General features: G+C 42.5%; 1 protein-coding gene across 5 annotated transcripts in view; it reads right to left on the bottom strand.

Moving 5' to 3' along the window:
• The window catches only part of LOC121535290 (histone-lysine N-methyltransferase 2C), a 128,871-nt gene extending 113,005 nt beyond the window's left edge, over positions 1-15,866 (bottom strand). For all 5 annotated transcript variants that reach the window (XM_041842193.2, XM_041842194.2, XM_041842197.2 and 2 more), the window contains exons 1-2: positions 15,034-15,866; positions 8,028-8,228 (exon numbers count right to left, since the gene is read on the bottom strand). In XM_041842193.2, coding sequence (XP_041698127.1) covers positions 8,028-8,227 — 200 coding nt within the window. In that variant the 5' untranslated portion in view covers position 8,228; positions 15,034-15,866. The remainder of the gene's footprint in view (positions 1-8,027; positions 8,229-15,033) is intronic.
• Positions 15,867-17,592: the final 1,726 nt, after the last annotated feature.

Genomic DNA, 17,592 nt, shown 5'->3' with positions numbered 1-17,592 from the left:
TAATTATTTTGCACTATGGTCTATTTATTGCCTTACCTCCATAACTTGCTACATTTGCACACACTGTATATATATATTTTCTGTTGTATTTTTGACTTTATGTTTTGTTTACCCCATATGTAACTGTGTTGTTGTTTTTGTCGCACCGCTTTGCTTTATCTTGGCCAGGTCGCAGTTGTAAATGAGAACTTGTTCTCAACTGGCTTACCTGGTTAAATAAAGGTTAAATAAAAAAATACTGGACTCAGAAATCAAATGTCTACTGTTTGCAGATGATCTGGTGCTTCTGTCCCCAACCAAGGTGGGCCTACAGCAGCACCTAGATCTTCTGCATAGATTCTGTCAGACTTGGGCCCTGACAGTGAATCTCAGTAAGACAAAAATAATGGTGTTTCAAAAAAGGTCCAGTAACCAAGACAACAAATACAAATTCTATCTAGACACTGTTGCCCTAGAGCACACAAAGAATGACACCTACCTCGGCTGACTAGGTATCCCCCTTTCCCTTTCCTTTCCTTAAACATCAACACCACAGGTAACTTCCACAAGGCTGTGAACAATCTGAGGGACAAGGCAAGAAGGTCCTTCTATGCCATCAAAAGGAACATAAAACTCAATATCCCAATTAGGATCTGGCTAAAAAAAATACTTCAATCAGTTATCGAACCCATTGCCCTCTACGGTTGTGAGGTCTGGGGTCCACTCACCAACCAAGGATTCACAAAATGGGACAAACACCCAATTGAGACCTCTGCATTCAGAATTCGGCAAAAAAATACTGTGTACACAACGCAAAAACCCCAAACAATGCATGCAAAATCCAGAAAAGAGCTGTTAAATTCTACAACCACCTAAAAACGATGCGATGCCCACACATTCCACCACAAAGCTAGAGAAGAGTCCCCTCAGCCAGCTGGTTCTGGGGCTCTGTTCACAAACACAAACAGACCCCACAGAGCGCCAGGACAACCAAATTATGAGAAAGCAAAAATATTAACTATTTGACACACTGGAAAGAATCAACCAAAAAACAGAGCAAATTGGAATGCTATCTGGCCCTAAACAAAGAGTACACAGTGTCAGAATGCCTGAGCACTGTGACTGGCCCTATATTAAGAAAATCCTTGACTACGTACAGACTCAGTGAGCATAGCCTTGCTATTGAGAGAGGCCGCCATAGCCTGTCTTCTCTCGAGAGCCAGGTCTGCCTATGTGCCCACAAAATGTGGTGGAAACTGAGCTACACTTCTTAACATCCTGCCAAATGTATGACCACATTAGAGACATATTTCCCACAGATCACAAAGACCCACAAAGAATTCGAAAAACAAATCAAACATTGTTAAACTCCCATTTCTGTTAGGCAAAATACAGCAGTGTGCAGTCCCAGCAGCAAGATTTGTGGCCCCATTGCCATGAGAAAAGGACCAGTGGAGCACAAACATTGTAAATACAACCTTATATTTATGTTTATTTTCCCTTTCATACTTCAACATTGTTACAACACTGTACATAGCCAATATTATAACATTTGAAATGTCTATATATATATATTTTTTATCTTGTGGGCCTTCCGAGTGGCGCAGTGGTCTAAGGCCACTAGAGATCCTGGTTCGAGTCCAGGCTCTGTCGCAGCCGGCCACGACCGGGAGACCCATGGGGCGGCGCACAATTGGCCCAGCATCGTCCAGGTTAGGGGAGGGTTTGGCCGGCAGGGATGTTCTTGTCCTGCCGGGCGCAGCGCACGCTGACACGGTCGCCAGGTGTACGGTGTTTCCTCCGACACATTGGTGCGGCTGGCTTCCGGGTTAAGCTGAATTTGTGTCAAGAAGAAGTGCGGCTCAGTTGGGTTCTGTTTCGGAGGACGCACGGCTCTCAACCTTCGCCTCTCCCGTGTCCGTACGGGAGTTGCAGCGACGGGACAAGACTGTAACTACCAATTGGATACCACGAAATTGGGGAGAAAAAGCCTTATGAGGCTTGGGGGGGGGTGGGGGTTGATCATGAATTAGTTAATTATGTCACTGATTCTTAATGGAGGCACTCAGGCCGCTGGGCAAGGCAAGGTGAGGTAGGGTGGAGTAAGCTGCTGGTACCGTGGAGGGCATGGGGGTGTGGGGAGGGGGAAAGAGGTATGGGGAGGGGGCAAGGAGGAGGAGCATGATTCTCCCTCCCTCCTTTCAATGATCTGAACAAAAGTTTTAAAGCAACAAGTGTTGGTTTCATGAGCTGAAATAAAAGATGCCAGAAAATGTTCATTTGCACAAAAATCTTATTTCTCTAAAATGTTGTGCACACATTTGTTGACATCACTGTTCGTGAGCATTTATCCTTTGCCAAGATAATCTATCCACCTGACAGGTGTAGTATATCAAGAAGCTGATTAAACAGCATGATCATTACACAGCTGCACCTTGCGCTGGGGACATTAAAAGGCCACTAAAATGTGCAGTTTTGTCATACAACACAATACCACAGATGTCTCAAGTTGAGGGAGCGTGCAATTGGCATGCTGACTGCAGCAATGTCCACCACAGAATGTAATGTTCATTTCTGTACCATAAGCCACCTCCAACGTCGTTTTATTGAATTTGACAGTACGTCCAACCAGCCTCACATCCGCAGAACACACATTTTATCAATGGCGATTTGAATACACAGAGATACCGTGACGAGATCCTGAGGCCCATTGTCGTGCATTCATCCGCTGCCATCACCTCATGTTTCAGCTATGATAATGCACAGCCCCATGTCGCAAGGATCTGGACACAATTCCTGGAAGCCGAAAACGTCCAAGTTCTTCCATCGCCTGCATACTCACCAGACATGTCACCCATTGAGCATGTTTGGGATGCTCTGGTTCGACGTGTACGACAGCGTATTCCAGTTCCCTCCAATATCCAGCAACTTCACACAGCCATTGAGGAGGAGTGGAACAACAGTCCACAATCAACAGCCTGATCAACTCTATGCAAAGGACGTGTGTCACGCTGCTTGAGGCAAATGGTGGTCACACCAGATACTGACTGGTTTTCTGATCCACACCTCTACCTTTTTCTAAGGTATCTGTGACCAACAGATGCATATCTGTATTCCCAGTCATGTGAAATCCATAGATTAGAGCCTAATTTATTTATTTTAATTGACTGATTTCCTTATATGAACTGCAAAGATTTTACTAGTTAAAATGGTTGCATGTTACGTTCAGTATACAAACATCAAAATCAGACAGAAACCTGGTATGGAATGTCTGGGATGTCTTCTTTCCAACTAAATTCTCCCTTCATATATCAAAAAAGAGAAGCATATGAGAACCAAAGCCAAGCCCATTATTCTCAGTCCCAAATGGTATGACAACTCATTACAGCCTAACTAAAATGTAACTACTGAACATATGCAAGCCACATTTTAACTCAATGGGAGAATAGATCAGGTAAAAACAAGCCATTGATTTATAACACAACTTAACACAAACATCCTATGATCAATCTGGATGATGAGAGGTGTAATATGGCCAGAGGTTGTGCTACAGACAGTGACAGGCTGTAAATGAGCAGAAATGCCACATGGCTGCAGCTGCATTAGTACAAACAGAAGGGGGACAATTAACTTTGAACCAGTCAGTTTATTTTATTTTATTATTATTATTATTATTATTAATAATAATACCAGTATTTGGGCGTCTATGGAGGGGCCTACAGACCTAGGCTAGAATGTCACCAAATTATTTGGATCATACACACCCATGTAGTCAGGCTAAAATCATTATGCTGCCTAGCAGAGGGCAGAAATGTCAGAATTGTGCGCTCCGATTTGTGATCTTCTCGCAATAAAATGGAATTTGGCCCGACTCAGATCCGACTTGACCTCCTGTTGAGCGGCTCAGAAATCCACATGGCTCCCCTTACTACATGCTTCACATCATCTAGCCTTACCCACTCTTCACCGCTCACTTGATTTCTAGGCTACGTCACTTATGATGATAATGGTAGCATCCTAGCTGTCAGTGACACTAGGGTAGAGTTTAAGGCACACAGACAGTTGCTACAGCCACAACTCTGACACTTGCAACCAAGGTGACATCACCTTTTCCTCTTTTCATTTAAACCAACTGTCTGCAAAGCTAAGTTAACACATCAATTAAGAATGCAGAGTGCATAAAGCACACCACACACACAGCAGAGGAGAGTTCTGTCAGTGTCAGGGTCCCCGAGTAGGAGTTGTTCTAACCCAATCTGAGAGCCACCATGTCGAGTCGAGGTGATAATTGTCATGGATTAAATTAAACAGCATCACGCACAGTGAGCCCACTAAATTGAAGAGCAAACAGCCCAAATGAGAGCAGCCAGCGTTTCTCGGGGGTAGTGGGGAGGATGCAGGGGGAGGTGGGTAATTTCCGATGCCACTGGAGAGAGAAATCACAATGGGCCAGATGCCAAGTCAACTCCTCCCTCCAGATGACTTCCCACTCCAGATAAGAAGCAACAAGACGGAAGCCTAAATGACACAGTTCAAGCTTCTGCATGGGCAGGAAAAAAAACAACCATACTTCAGAAAGTACCAAATCAATACATGATTAATGAAGTAGACACTAGAGAGCCCTGATCTTTTTTCCAGAAACGAGGCCTAGTCATGGCCACAAATATTGAAGCAAGGGTCCATTAAGGCCCAATATAGGCCCGGGTCTAATAAAGCATAGTGATGAGCTCCAACCATAATGTTCTAACCTACAGTTAAAGGGGAAGACCTCCAAGCCAAGGGGCAGGAACATCCCTGTTTTGACGGCACGGGTGTAGAGTAGCCAGACACCAGGATTAAAAATGCATCACTGTTCCCAGACATCTCCAGCTCCTCTCTCTCTGGGAGGAGGGAGGCGGTAAGGGGCTGCTCTGGTGCCCAACAACGTCTGCAGCAGAGAGATACGTCTGAGGACAGTCCAGCTGTCTGATATTAGCCCTATTCAGAAGATCATAGGTAGTACACACAAGCCATAAAGTCACCCTGTATTAAGTGGATGATGCATCTGATCTGACCTACCATCACATCACTGACATGGAATATCACCTTCTCCACAATTACCAGGGCTGTCTGATTATTCACCAAGGTATTTTTGATATGATGAGCAGCAGATACATAACAGTATCTGACATATAGACATAGCAGACGCAACTGTATACCGTCATAACCCTGTCTGTGACCATTCTTAGCGTGGTGTGCCTACAGTGCAGTGTCCATATACTCTCATGTAGCCTTTTCTTTTGCCTTTTCTTTAAAAGGTGCAATATGCAGAAATCGCTCTACCATTTTCTGGTTGCTAAAATACAAATAGTTCACCTAATTTCAGTGTGACAAAACAAGCAATGTATAGTGTAGAGAGTCATTGTACCATCTAAACCACTGTGAAATATATTTTCAATAAACAAATATAGTATTTTCAGTTGGTGTACAAAACCGAAAGTAAAAGATGCAAAAACTAAACTTAAAGCTGCAATATGTAACTTTTTGATCGACCCAACCAAATTCACATAGAAATTTGAGTTATAAATCTGTCACTCATTGAATCCAAGTCTAAGAAGCGGTAGATCTGTTCTATGAGCGCTATTTCTATGCTTCCCATTGTTTTGTTTTTGCATCTTTTACTTTGTTTTGTACACCAGCTTCAAACAGCTAAAAATACAATATTTTTGGTTATTCAAAAGATATTTCACAGCGGTTTAGATGGTACAATGATTCTCTACACAACACACTGCTTGTTTTGTTACAAACTGAAAATAGGCGAACTACACACATTTTTGCAAGCAGGAAATGGCTGAGCAAATTCTGCATATTGAGCCTTTAACAACAGGCGCATAGAAAAAGCGCACATAGAACTTATGTACCGCTTCTTAGACTTGCTTTCAATGAGAATGACAGACCTATAACTCACATTTCTATGTGAATTTGGTCAGGTGGCCCAAAAAGTTACATATTGCAGCTTTAAATGACAAAACACCCTAAAGGACTAACATCCAGCTCACCAACTTCTCTCCATGATCCCCAACAGGAGAGAAAAAAAAGGAGGGTGAAAATAATGCTGTGGTAAGTAGTTCCAGCTATCAGGGAGCCGACAAGAAAACCTGGCACGGGATTACCTGTTTGGGACTGGAATGGTGATTGACAATCAACCCAGTCTCGAAATCAAACAATTTCTAACTTCTAAAGGCCCTCAAACCCTGTGTAGCTCAGTTGGTAGAGCATGGCGCTTGCAACGCCAGGGTTGTGGGTTCGATTCCCACGGGGGACCAGTATGAAAAAAAATATATGTATGCACTCACTAACTGTAAGTCTCTCTGGATAAGAGCGTCTGCTAAATGACTAAAATGTAAATGTAACTCTGGTCCTCGAATCCAGTTCAACTGCCTTTTTTCATTGTTCCCTCTAATCAGGGACTGATTTAGACCTGGGACAACAGGTGGTTGCAATTAATTATCAGGTAGAACAGAAAACCAACAGGCTCTGGACCTCGTAGGGTAAGAGTTGAATACCCCTGTTCTAAGGGATGCCTACTGTATCCTTAAGAGTAATTTCCATCAAAATAGTGCCCGGTTGATACATGCTGCAAAGACAATACAGTATCACTAGCGCTAGACTCAATCTGTTCATTCATCTGATATGAACACTTCACATCTTACTCTTCTTGCAAAAACCACATACCGGTAAATAATAATCTGGGGTATATACCGCAAGCAGCCCCTCCCCCCTCATTTAAGGGTGCTGCCTGAGATGCAAAATCAGTAATAATTTTAAATATTTAGTGTGATTAATCGCATTATCTGATAGCGTTCAAAATACACTGAAAACTTTAAATACATAATCTATGCAGCTAAAAACAATGCGATATCAAAACAAGTTGACATTGCAGTTTAAAAAAGTGTGCTTTATCAATTTACCCGATTTTGCTAACCGTTACTTTGGACAAAATCAAGACTTCGATTCTTGTAATGGTTTTTCTATAAAGAATCTTAAATTACAGTTTATTTTGAGCAAATTCTGATTTTGAGATTAATCACAGCAAATCCTGCTATTAACTCGATTACACATTTTATAATAGTTTGACAGCCCTAGTAATAATGCATACTTCCCTCCACCGTCCCAGGGGTCTTCAGCATTATCACCACCAAGTGCATCCCAGAAAACCAATGCAATGTTTCTCATACAAACCCAACAGACCATAATAACACTGATAGCCTGACCAGCCCTCCAGTCCTTGATTTTGGATCCAGGGAGACCTTGTGAAGAACTAAGTGAGGTCTTCAGCTCATTCTGGGAAATACAACCAAACTATAGATAGCAGGCCTAGGCTACGTATTCCTTGGATTCCTTGCATGCTGTAAATAATGGGACCAGTGACATGTAAACCTACCCCCTATGCTTTGCCACTCCCACCAACCAACCTATCAGCTAATGTGACCTAGACCAGGACTGGTCTCAGCTGTCCTTATAGCCATGGCATACACATATAATTTGGATGATTGATTGATTGACTAATTTCATCTGGGGTCACCGTATTAGGATATTGAGGATATGGAGTGTGAGCAGAGAGTTAGGTACCTTGTAGGCATCACAATGCACCGCAGGGCTCCCTGAGCTGCATTATGTGTTGCCATGGAAATGACAAAGGAGGCCGGTTGGTACTGCTGCATACAATAAAACCTGGGAACACTTGTGTGCTCAAGTTTCCTGTATTTATACCATTGTTCAGTATGCAGAGTAACTCTGGATAATAGCGTCTGCTAAATGAGATCTTTGCCTGATGTTTTGGATAGTATCTGTGTAATGTTTTAAGAGATTTTGGGGCAGTGGAATAGCCACTAGCTCATAGTTCCAACAAGATAAGCAAAATGCAGTCTAACTGCACACAAGACTGACTTATAGTGTTTGGGATGACTCGGGCAAGTCTATGTCCACTGTACATGAGAGATACTCTACTTTCACTGGTGTCTTATGATCAATTGCAATTGTTAAGAAATTGAGGGTAAACGACATACTTCTTCCTGGTCTTGGATGTAGTTGTGGGTGGTGCCTGGGGTGCGATGGTGGTGGTGGTGGTGGCAGCATCCTTGCGCGGTCTGCCCCTGGGGCGCTTGTCTGTCTGGGCAGGGCTTCCTGTGGACGTGGCCCCTGCACTACCAGAGGGCAGCGAGGGTCCCTGGTCAGAGGGCTCCACAGTCTTATCCTCTGATGACATTCTTCTCAAAGGAAGGAAGAGATGGGGAGAGAGCGGCATCAGTGGACAATCATGCCTGGTTAGAAACACAGGTTACTTGATGTACTTTGGAATCAGTGTGTGAATAAGATGTGCTGCTCTCCAGGACAATTTATCACATTTCCTCGATGAAATGTTGAATCTGTTATACACAATTAATTCTTAACATCCCAATTTTTCCAGATATGCTACTCTTGAGGAAATGCCTAAAATGTACCTCTGACCTTTCTAGGTGTCCTTAAAAAAAAACGTATTCTCAGCTGAAGAAATGTTCAACCTATTCTTGAGTGTTATCGATGTGGAGTTCACATACCTACTCTGTCCTTTCCTGAGCTACCTACCACCACGCTGTGATCTCATGTCTCTGTCTGGATGACCGTTCTTCCTTCCATGCCTTGCTTGTGTTCTTGCCTTCCTCTCTCCTTTCAGCCTTTGAAGTTGCCTCTCCTTACCACTGAAATAAGCCTGCTCTACATGTTTACTCCACTATGGATTAGTTAGTTTGCTCCACTGTGGTTCTGTTCTGTATCATATTTTAACAGTATGATAGGACACTGTAAACCAGTAGGCCTATTGGTTTTATTGTGACAAACACTGGGAACAACAAAATGTCATTTGTATGGACTTTTCAGCTCAGTTTTAGTCTTACTGTGTCTGTTGAAGATGTAATTCCTGTGTCTTTCGAAGCACATCTGACAACCTGTCCTCTCAGACAGTTGAGGGGTCATTCCACCTCAAAAAGCGAAGAGGATTGACACCCACTATCTCAATTGTTCTGAAATAGTTTGTTAGAAACATAAGCATTCCTGCTAAATTAAATGTTGAAATAATTTGATCTGAGATATTAAGCTAATTGGTTGCACCCAAATTGGCCATTTTAATTTATAGGATTCATATAATATTCAGTAAATGGTTTTGTTGGCACTGTTTCAAATGCTAATTTTTTTGCATTTGTGGGTCAAATCCAATGCAAGTCAATGGTGCCCCGTGTAACTCAGTTGGTAGAGCATGGCACTTGCAACGCCAGGGTTGTAGGTTCGATTCCCACGGGGGGCCAGTATGAAAATGTATGCACTCACTAACTGTAAGTCGCTCTGGATAAGAGCGTCTGCTAAATGACTAAAAATGTAAATGTAAAATGTACCTATATTAGCATTTTCACGCTTAATGTCCAAATCTAAAGTATCAAAACATGTATTGTGTAACTAACCCAATGTTACGTATAGATAATTTGAATATGAAGTGCCAAAATGCTAATATAGCTACAATTGAATTGCATTGGATTTGTGCCATAAATTCTAAAAAGTTAGCATTTGAAACAGCGGCCAGGTAAAGAAAACCAAAGAATGGGTTGCTGTCATAGCTGGTCCATAGACTGCTTACAGGTTAAGGAAACCAATATGTCATTTTGTAATTTGGGTGAAGTCTCTCTTTAACATTGATGGGGGGGGACCCCTTCCAATTAGTGGATTTGGCGATTTCAGCCACACCTGTTGCTGATGTGTATAAAATCGAGCACACCGCCATGCAATCTCCATAGACAAACATTGCCAGTAGAATGGCCTTACTGAAGAGCTCAATAACTTTCATCGTGGCACCATCATAGGATGCCACCTTTCCAACAAGTTCTAGGAGCAATAACGGCTCAGCCTCGAAGTGGTAGGCCACACGAGCTCACAGAACGGGACCACCGAGTGCGTAAAAAGCACGTACAAATCATCTGTCCTCGGTTGCATCACTCTTCCGAGTTCCAAACTGCCTCTGGAAGCAACATCAGCACAAGAACTGTTTGTCTGGAGCTTCATGAAATGGGCCTAATGTCACCATGTGCAATGCCAATCGTCAGATGGAGTGGTGTAAAGCTCGCCGCCATTGGACTCTGGAGCAGTGGAAACGCATTGTCTGGAGTGATGAATCACGCTTCACCATCTGGCAGTCCGACGGACCAATCTGGGTTTGGCGGATGCCAGGAGAACGCTACGTGCCCCAATGCATAGTGCCAACTGTAAAGTTTGGTGGAGGAGGAATAATGGTCTGGGGCTGTTTTTTATGGTTGGGGCTAGGCCCCTTAGTTCCAGTGAAGGGAAATCTTAACGCTACAGCATACAACGACATTCTAGATGATTCTGTGCTTCCAACTTTGTGGCAACAGTTTGGGGAAAGCCCTTTCCTGTTTCAGTATGACAATGCCCCCATGCACAAAGCGAGATCCATAGAGAAATGGATTGTCGAGATCGGTGTGGAAGAACTTGACTGGCCTGCACAGAGCCCTGACTTCAACCCCATCTAACGCCGACTGCAACCAGGCCTAATCGCCCAACATTAGTGCCCGACCTCACTAATGCTGGTGGCTGAATGGAAGCAAGTCCCCGCAGCAATGTTCCAACATCTAGTGGAAAGCCTTCTCAGAAGAGTGGAGGCTGTTATAGCAGCAAAGGGGGGACCAATGCCATATTAATGGCCATGATTTTGGAATGAGATATTCGACCAGCAGGTGTCCACATAATTTTGGTCATGTAGTGTGTGTATATATAATATACACTGCTCAAAAAAATAAAGGGAACACTTAAAAAACACAATGTAACTCCAAGTCAATCAGACTTCTGTGAAATCAAACTGTCCACTTAGGAAGCAACACTGATTGACAATAAATTTCACATGCTGTTGTGCAAATGGAATAGACAACAGGTGGAAATTATAGGCAATTAACAAGACACCCCCAATAAAGAAATGGTTCTGCAGGTGGTGACCACAGACCACTTCTCAGTTCCTATGCTTCCTGGCTGATGATTTGGTCACTTTTGAATGCTGGCGGTGCTTTCACTCTAGTGGTAGCATGAGACGGAGTCTACAACCCACACAAGTGGCTCAGGTAGTGCAGCTCATCCAGGATGGCACATCAATGCGAGCTGTGGCAAGAAGGTTTGCTGTGTCTGTCAGCGTAGTGTCCAGAGCATGGAGGCGCTATCAGGAGACAGGCCAGTACATCAGGAGACGTGGAGGAGGCCGTAGGAGGACAACAACCCAGCAGCAGGACTGCTACCTCCGCCTTTGTGCAAGGAGGAGCAGGAGGAGCACTGCCAGAGCCCTGCAAAATGACCTCTAGCAGGCCACAAATGTGCATGTGTCTGCTCAAACGGTCAGAAACAGACTCCATGAGGGTGGTATGAGGGCCCGACGTCCACAGGTGGGGGTTGTGCTTACAGCCCAACACTGTGCAGGACGTTTGGCATTTGCCAGAGAACACCAAGATTGGCAAATTCGCCACTGGCGCCCTGTGCTCTTCACAGATGAAAGCAGGTTCACACTGAGCACATGTGACAGAGTCTGGAGACGCCGTGGAGAACGTTCTGCTGCCTGCAACATCCTCCAGCATGACCGGTTTGGCGGTGGGTCAGTCATGGTGTGGGCTGGCATTTCTTTGGGGGGCCGCACAGCCCTCCATGTGCTCGCCAGAGGTAGCCTGACTGCCATTAGGTACCAAGATGAGATCCTCGGACCCCTTGTGAGACCATATGCTGGTGCGGTTGGCCCTGGGTTCCTCCTAATGCAAGACAATGCTAGACCTCATGTGGCTGGAGTGTGTCAGCAGTTCCTGCAAGAGGAAGGCATTGATGCTATGGACTGGCCCGCCCGTTCCCCAGACCTGAATCCAATTGAGCACATCTGGGACATCATGTCTCGCTCCATCCACCAACGCCACGTTGCACCACTGACTGTCCAGGAGTTGGCGGATGCTTTAGTCCAGGTCTGGGAGGAGATCCCTCAGGAGACCATCCGCCACCTCATCAGGAGCATGCCCAGGCGTTGTAGGGAGGTCATACAGGCACGTGAAGGCCACACACACTACTGAGCCTCAAAATGACTTGTTTTAAGGACATTACATCAAAGTTGGATCAGCCTGTAGTGTGGTTTTCCACTTTAATTTTGAGGGTGACTCCAAATCCAGACCTCCATGGGTTGATAAATTTGATTTCCATTGATCATTTGTGTGATTTTGTTGTCAGCACATTCAAATATGTAAAGAAAAAAGTATTTAATAAGATTATTTCATTCATTCAGATCTAGGATGTGTTATTTTAGTGTTCCCTTTATTTATTTTTAGCAGTGTATATACATACACACATACAATTGTATCACCTAGTAGCAGGAACAGTGCCATCTAGTGGTCAGAACATGGTAATATCAGGATGTAGGATGGGACAAACTTAACTTCAATTACTAATTTCTCTGAACATGGTGGGGAAAAACATCACCAAATTCACTGAGAATACATTAGAGGATGAATAAACAATACTCAAAGCTGCAGCTCTATACTAGTTGTCAGAAATAGAGAACTGATACTATATACTCGTTGTTGGGGTGGGATGTGGGGTTTCCGTGGGTAGTTTGACCATTTCTTTGGATTCCTAATGTCTTACTCATGTTAGAAAAGGGTTGTTAGGTACTATAATTATTGAATATTATATTAATCCTATAAATAAAAAATGGCCAATTTCTGTGCAATCAATTATCTTCATTTCTCAGAGATCAAATTATATTTCAACAAAATATTGTTGCCGGAATGCTTATCTTATCTGTTTATAACTACAGAAATGATTTCAGAAGAATCTGAGATGGTGGGTATCATGGCTTGCTGAAATAACATGGAACGACCCTGCTCTGCGTCATCAGGGGGACCTCAAACTGAATTTGAGACTGTGATCAACTACCTGTGTGAGAGCTGAGCCTTTTCCAAGACTGTGAGCCTATATTTGCCCTCTGGTGGTGTCCAACGAATAGTCTTTATTGTGTGAGAAGTTTACGCTAGGACTAGATGTAGTCAATGGGAGAGAGAAGGCATCAGGTGAAAGTCACAGCAGCAATTCAGTGAGCTAGGGGTTGTTTGAAATCGTGTAGGCTGCTGCACAATGTGAACCCGACTGGATGGTTTTTTGGTAAGCTAATTGCCTACCGTCTATCTACCAATCTTACAACGTAATCAAAGCAGCTCTTAATGTGGTCTTTGTGTTACACAATCAAGTAGGCTGACATTCTGTGCCCCTGCCTGTCTACAGAGCAATAGGCTTGACAGCCAGCTTGAACATGTAAATATTGAGAACACATCAATGAGATAAAGTATGGATTCTGGAAATAATTTTTCACTATAGCCTTGCCTGGGGACCAGACGGGTGAAATTCTAAATCCACCAACGTCTGGGACATTAGTGTTTGATTCTGGAAACATTCCTCTCAGGTTCTCTACAAGCTGGAATGTTGAATAAAAATCACCTGAAGCATGCACACAACCATGTAAACACTTGAACAAGCTCGGCAAGTATGCTTGTGTCGCATGTATTTACATCGTGTGCGCATGCTGCATATGATAGTGAAATTTCAACCCGAATAAGGACCAACCACGCAGACAACTGGCAGTGTAAGTTCAAATGTAATTGTATTCAACATTCTGGCTTGTAGAGTCCCTGAGAGGAGAGGACCATCTTCAGACACTAATGCCCCAGAGGTTGGTGGATTTAGAAATTCACCCATCTGGTCCCCAAGCAAACTATAGCCCTACTTAGCCAACAACCACAATTAGGAGAGGCACAAGTGGTTGCCAAAAGGTGGGGAGTGAAGTGGATCCATGACAGGCTAAAAAGTGGAATCAAAAGTGTGGTGACCAATTATTGTAAACAGACTAAACATATGTAATTGAAAGTTAATCGTAATGTTTCATTCATATCTACACAGATAAATACTACATTAGTATGGAAGTACTTTTGTTTCATAAGCCAGCGGCACAGTTGGGACCCTCAAGACAAGTGGGCTACCTTTGTTACACTAGAGCACAAAGCAACTCCATGCTCAAATCAGCCAAATCTAGCTAGCCATACTAGCCTAGCTAGGTGCCTTGTAGTCTTTGTTTGGCTATTATATGACATCGCAAATGAGGAGAAATATGATGTGCCTACTAGTAGACTGATGATATCCCAATTGGTGGGATATAATGTGACACATGGGGACATTAGATGATAACTGTATTTGATGAATGACAAATGGGATGCCACTCACTAGCTAGCTAAACGACTAGCGTAGCTAGCTAACTAAACGCACATTTCAATGACCCAGTTAACGATAGTAAACATCAACATAGTGCTTAGTTTACATACAAGGCTGGCTGGCTTGGGTTTTTATAATATGCTTAACTTCAAAGTCAAGTCACTCACGATTCCACAGCTGCCTACCTAAGTTAGCTAGCTAACTACCTAGCTAGCATGTGCATCAAAGGTTTTGGCCAGCAAATCAACTAGCCTGCTAGCTAGCTACTCAAAGTTAGCTAGTTAGGTTACTAATTTAGATAACTAACGTTAGCATTTTGTTAGGTGTGAGACCACTTATAAAATAGATGCATACTAAGATCATAAATGTAGCTAGCCAACGTTAGCTAGCTGGACAACTATAGCTAGCTAGCTTAGCTAGTAGTTCACAGGTACGAGGTTAGCTACCTAGTTAGGTAACTATATAACATTACACTATGTTCAGAATCAACAGCATAGATGGTTCGAATGACACGTTGGCCTTTTAGCCACGACTGAAGTATTCACGTGTCTAAGAATTTATTTTCAAGCAGAAAATATGGATAGTTTGTCTGATTCGTTACTGTAATGTCGAACGTTGTGTTGGACGTTCGGACCAAACAAGGCGGCGACAAAAACCCTCGAGCTCCACACAGACCGCTTCAAAGCCGAAAAATAAGGTAGCTAGCAACCGAGTACATGATGAAATAGCTAGGTAGATATTAAAACTTACCTTTCAACCCTATGAATAGTAGGTTATTTTCTTCATGTCCAAAATTGTAAGAGATATAGCTATATCACTTTGTAGTTAGTGTATTTGTGAGGCTGAATGAATGATATCGCCAGCTAACTAGCTCAGTCTTCTGTCCAACGATAAGTATAAGTAGCAAGCTAGGTGGCCACACTAGTTACTAATGCAATACCACCGCAGTTCTCAAAAAAGCATGAACGCATACAACAACCAATAATCCAATGTTGAACGTTAACATCACCCATTTGAAGAAAGGATGCTAAAATGTAAATCCAGTAGAGATCAGCTTCATTGCACACGCATGACGGATCACTTTCCCTTCTCCAAATGACAGCTGTCGTCGCACAAATAAAATGTTTAGCTAGCTAGCACACTCAATGTTTATTACAGGGAAAATGTGTAATATCCGTAATCCAAAGCAGACAAACTCCAAACAGTCTTCAGGATAAAACGACAAAATCTTCACACGCAAGCCAGTGCGTACGACAAAAATAAACGATGCAATGGCTAGTTTGCTGCTGGCTCCGAGCGTTCGCTTAGCTTGCCAACTGGTTCTTTTTTTCTTCAGCCGCCACAGAGTAGAGCGAGCTGGCGTTGCTGACTAGCCGGAAAGACTAACCTAAGAGTTTAGCAAAACATAAAAACATATTTTTTTACACTATAACAAAAATACAGACGGTGGCTAAATGACGAGATCTATCTTTAATGGGAAATAAAATAAGTTATATCGTGGTGACTCTTTACAGTGGCCACGTTTAAAGCGACACCGAATAACCTCCTAGTGGACTCCGAAAAATATAGGTCCAACATTTTGCTTCATAAATCGAAGAGATACACTTTGAGATGTAATGGTTTCCAATATGATTTTACTATTTTCAGTTGTATTATAAATCTTAAACGGCCCTCAATTAAATACAATATCAATATAAAAAAGAAGTCTTGAAAATACTCCCTGACCCCGCGGAGGAATATTGGCATTTTTAATATATACGGTAAAATGTATCGGATACTTCTAAAAGGTGGCACTCTGATGATCCCGATGGAACGGACTGCAGTGGGCCTTGTTTTATACCATAGTACCACAAAGTTTCTAAACCATCTTTGATAGTTCTAGTAGCCTATACCACAGAGTATCTATTATATATTGACAAGATACTCTAGTGTCTGCTCTAACAATGAAAATACATTTCTTAAAAAAATAGAAGGCAGTCGGGAGGAGGCAAGATCAGGTGGGACCATTCTAGCCAATGAGGGCAGATACAGATGACATATATAAATCCTTGATTGCAAATTCTATGTATTGGCCTTTGAAGCCACAGGTCGGCCATATTGGCACTCCTAAGAAAAGCAGTCCTCAATAGGAATTAATTTTTCTACAGTATTTCAATTAAATTAACAAAATTACGTGTATATAAGTATTTTGTTGTTGTAGTGGGGACAGTAACATTAGTACTCTCTAAAACATATACTGTAAGGAAAATGTTTTTATATGTTTTTTCTTTTTTAATGTTATGTTTAGTTCACATAATATAATTTAAAAGTATGCATTTAAGTGTCTGTAATAGAATAAACGTGTCAAAAACTAATGTAGACATTAATAAATGTATTTCTAATTTTTTACACTTGAGGAGGACTACCAAGATGGCTGAGGGGTGGCTTCAATACAGCACCCCCTGCAAGTCATCCAGGGTTTACACAAATCATTGCCAGATACGCAAGTGAACAACAGGCACAACTTTTTCCACTACTTACCAAAGCTACAAAGTCTAAATTGGCTATATAATAAATAATTAATGAAAACAAAAATGTGCTTTTTGGTCTTGATTTAAGGTTAGGCATAAGGTCAGGTTTAAAATCACATTTTAAGAAGATAAATTGTAGAAATAGGCGGGGTTTATAACTTTGTGGCTGTGGTAACTAGTGACGACCAGGCAAAACTCCAATATAAAGTGTTTTTTCTCAAAGGCTGGAATGTCACATGTCCTACTTATATCAGTACACTCATAACCTAATCATTACGAAACTTATATTTGATCAAATAAACCACAAGTAGCAAATAAACCATTAATGCTGGGCAGTGGCGGCTCCTGAAAAAATTCTCAGGAGGGGCAATTTTTCTGATGATTTAGGTGACCTACACACATTTTTAAAAAGATATGTCCAGCAACAACATGAAGACAGGGGCAGCATATAAGTCAATACCAGAATCATTTATTGACTGATCTCAGGGAGTGCTCCTAATCTCAGCTTGTTACCTGTATAAAAGACACCTGTCCACAGAAGCAATCAATCAATCAGATTCCAAACTCTCCACCATGGCCAAGACCAAAGAGCTCTCCAAGGATGTCAGGGACAAAATTGGAGACCTACACAAGGCTGGAATAATAATAATAATAATAATAATATGCCATTTAGCAGACGCTTTTATCCAAAGCGACTTACAGTCATGCGTGCATACATTTTTGTGTATGGGTGGTCCCGGGGATCGAACCCACTACCTTGGCGTTACAAGCGCCGTGCTCTACCAGCTGAGCTACAGAA

The sequence above is a fragment of the Coregonus clupeaformis genome, chromosome 21, assembly GCF_020615455.1.
Source record: "Coregonus clupeaformis isolate EN_2021a chromosome 21, ASM2061545v1, whole genome shotgun sequence".
Classification (NCBI taxonomy): Eukaryota; Metazoa; Chordata; class Actinopteri; order Salmoniformes; family Salmonidae; genus Coregonus; species Coregonus clupeaformis.
Note: the sequence above shows the minus strand (reverse complement) of the source record. Positions and strands in the feature narration are given on the sequence as shown.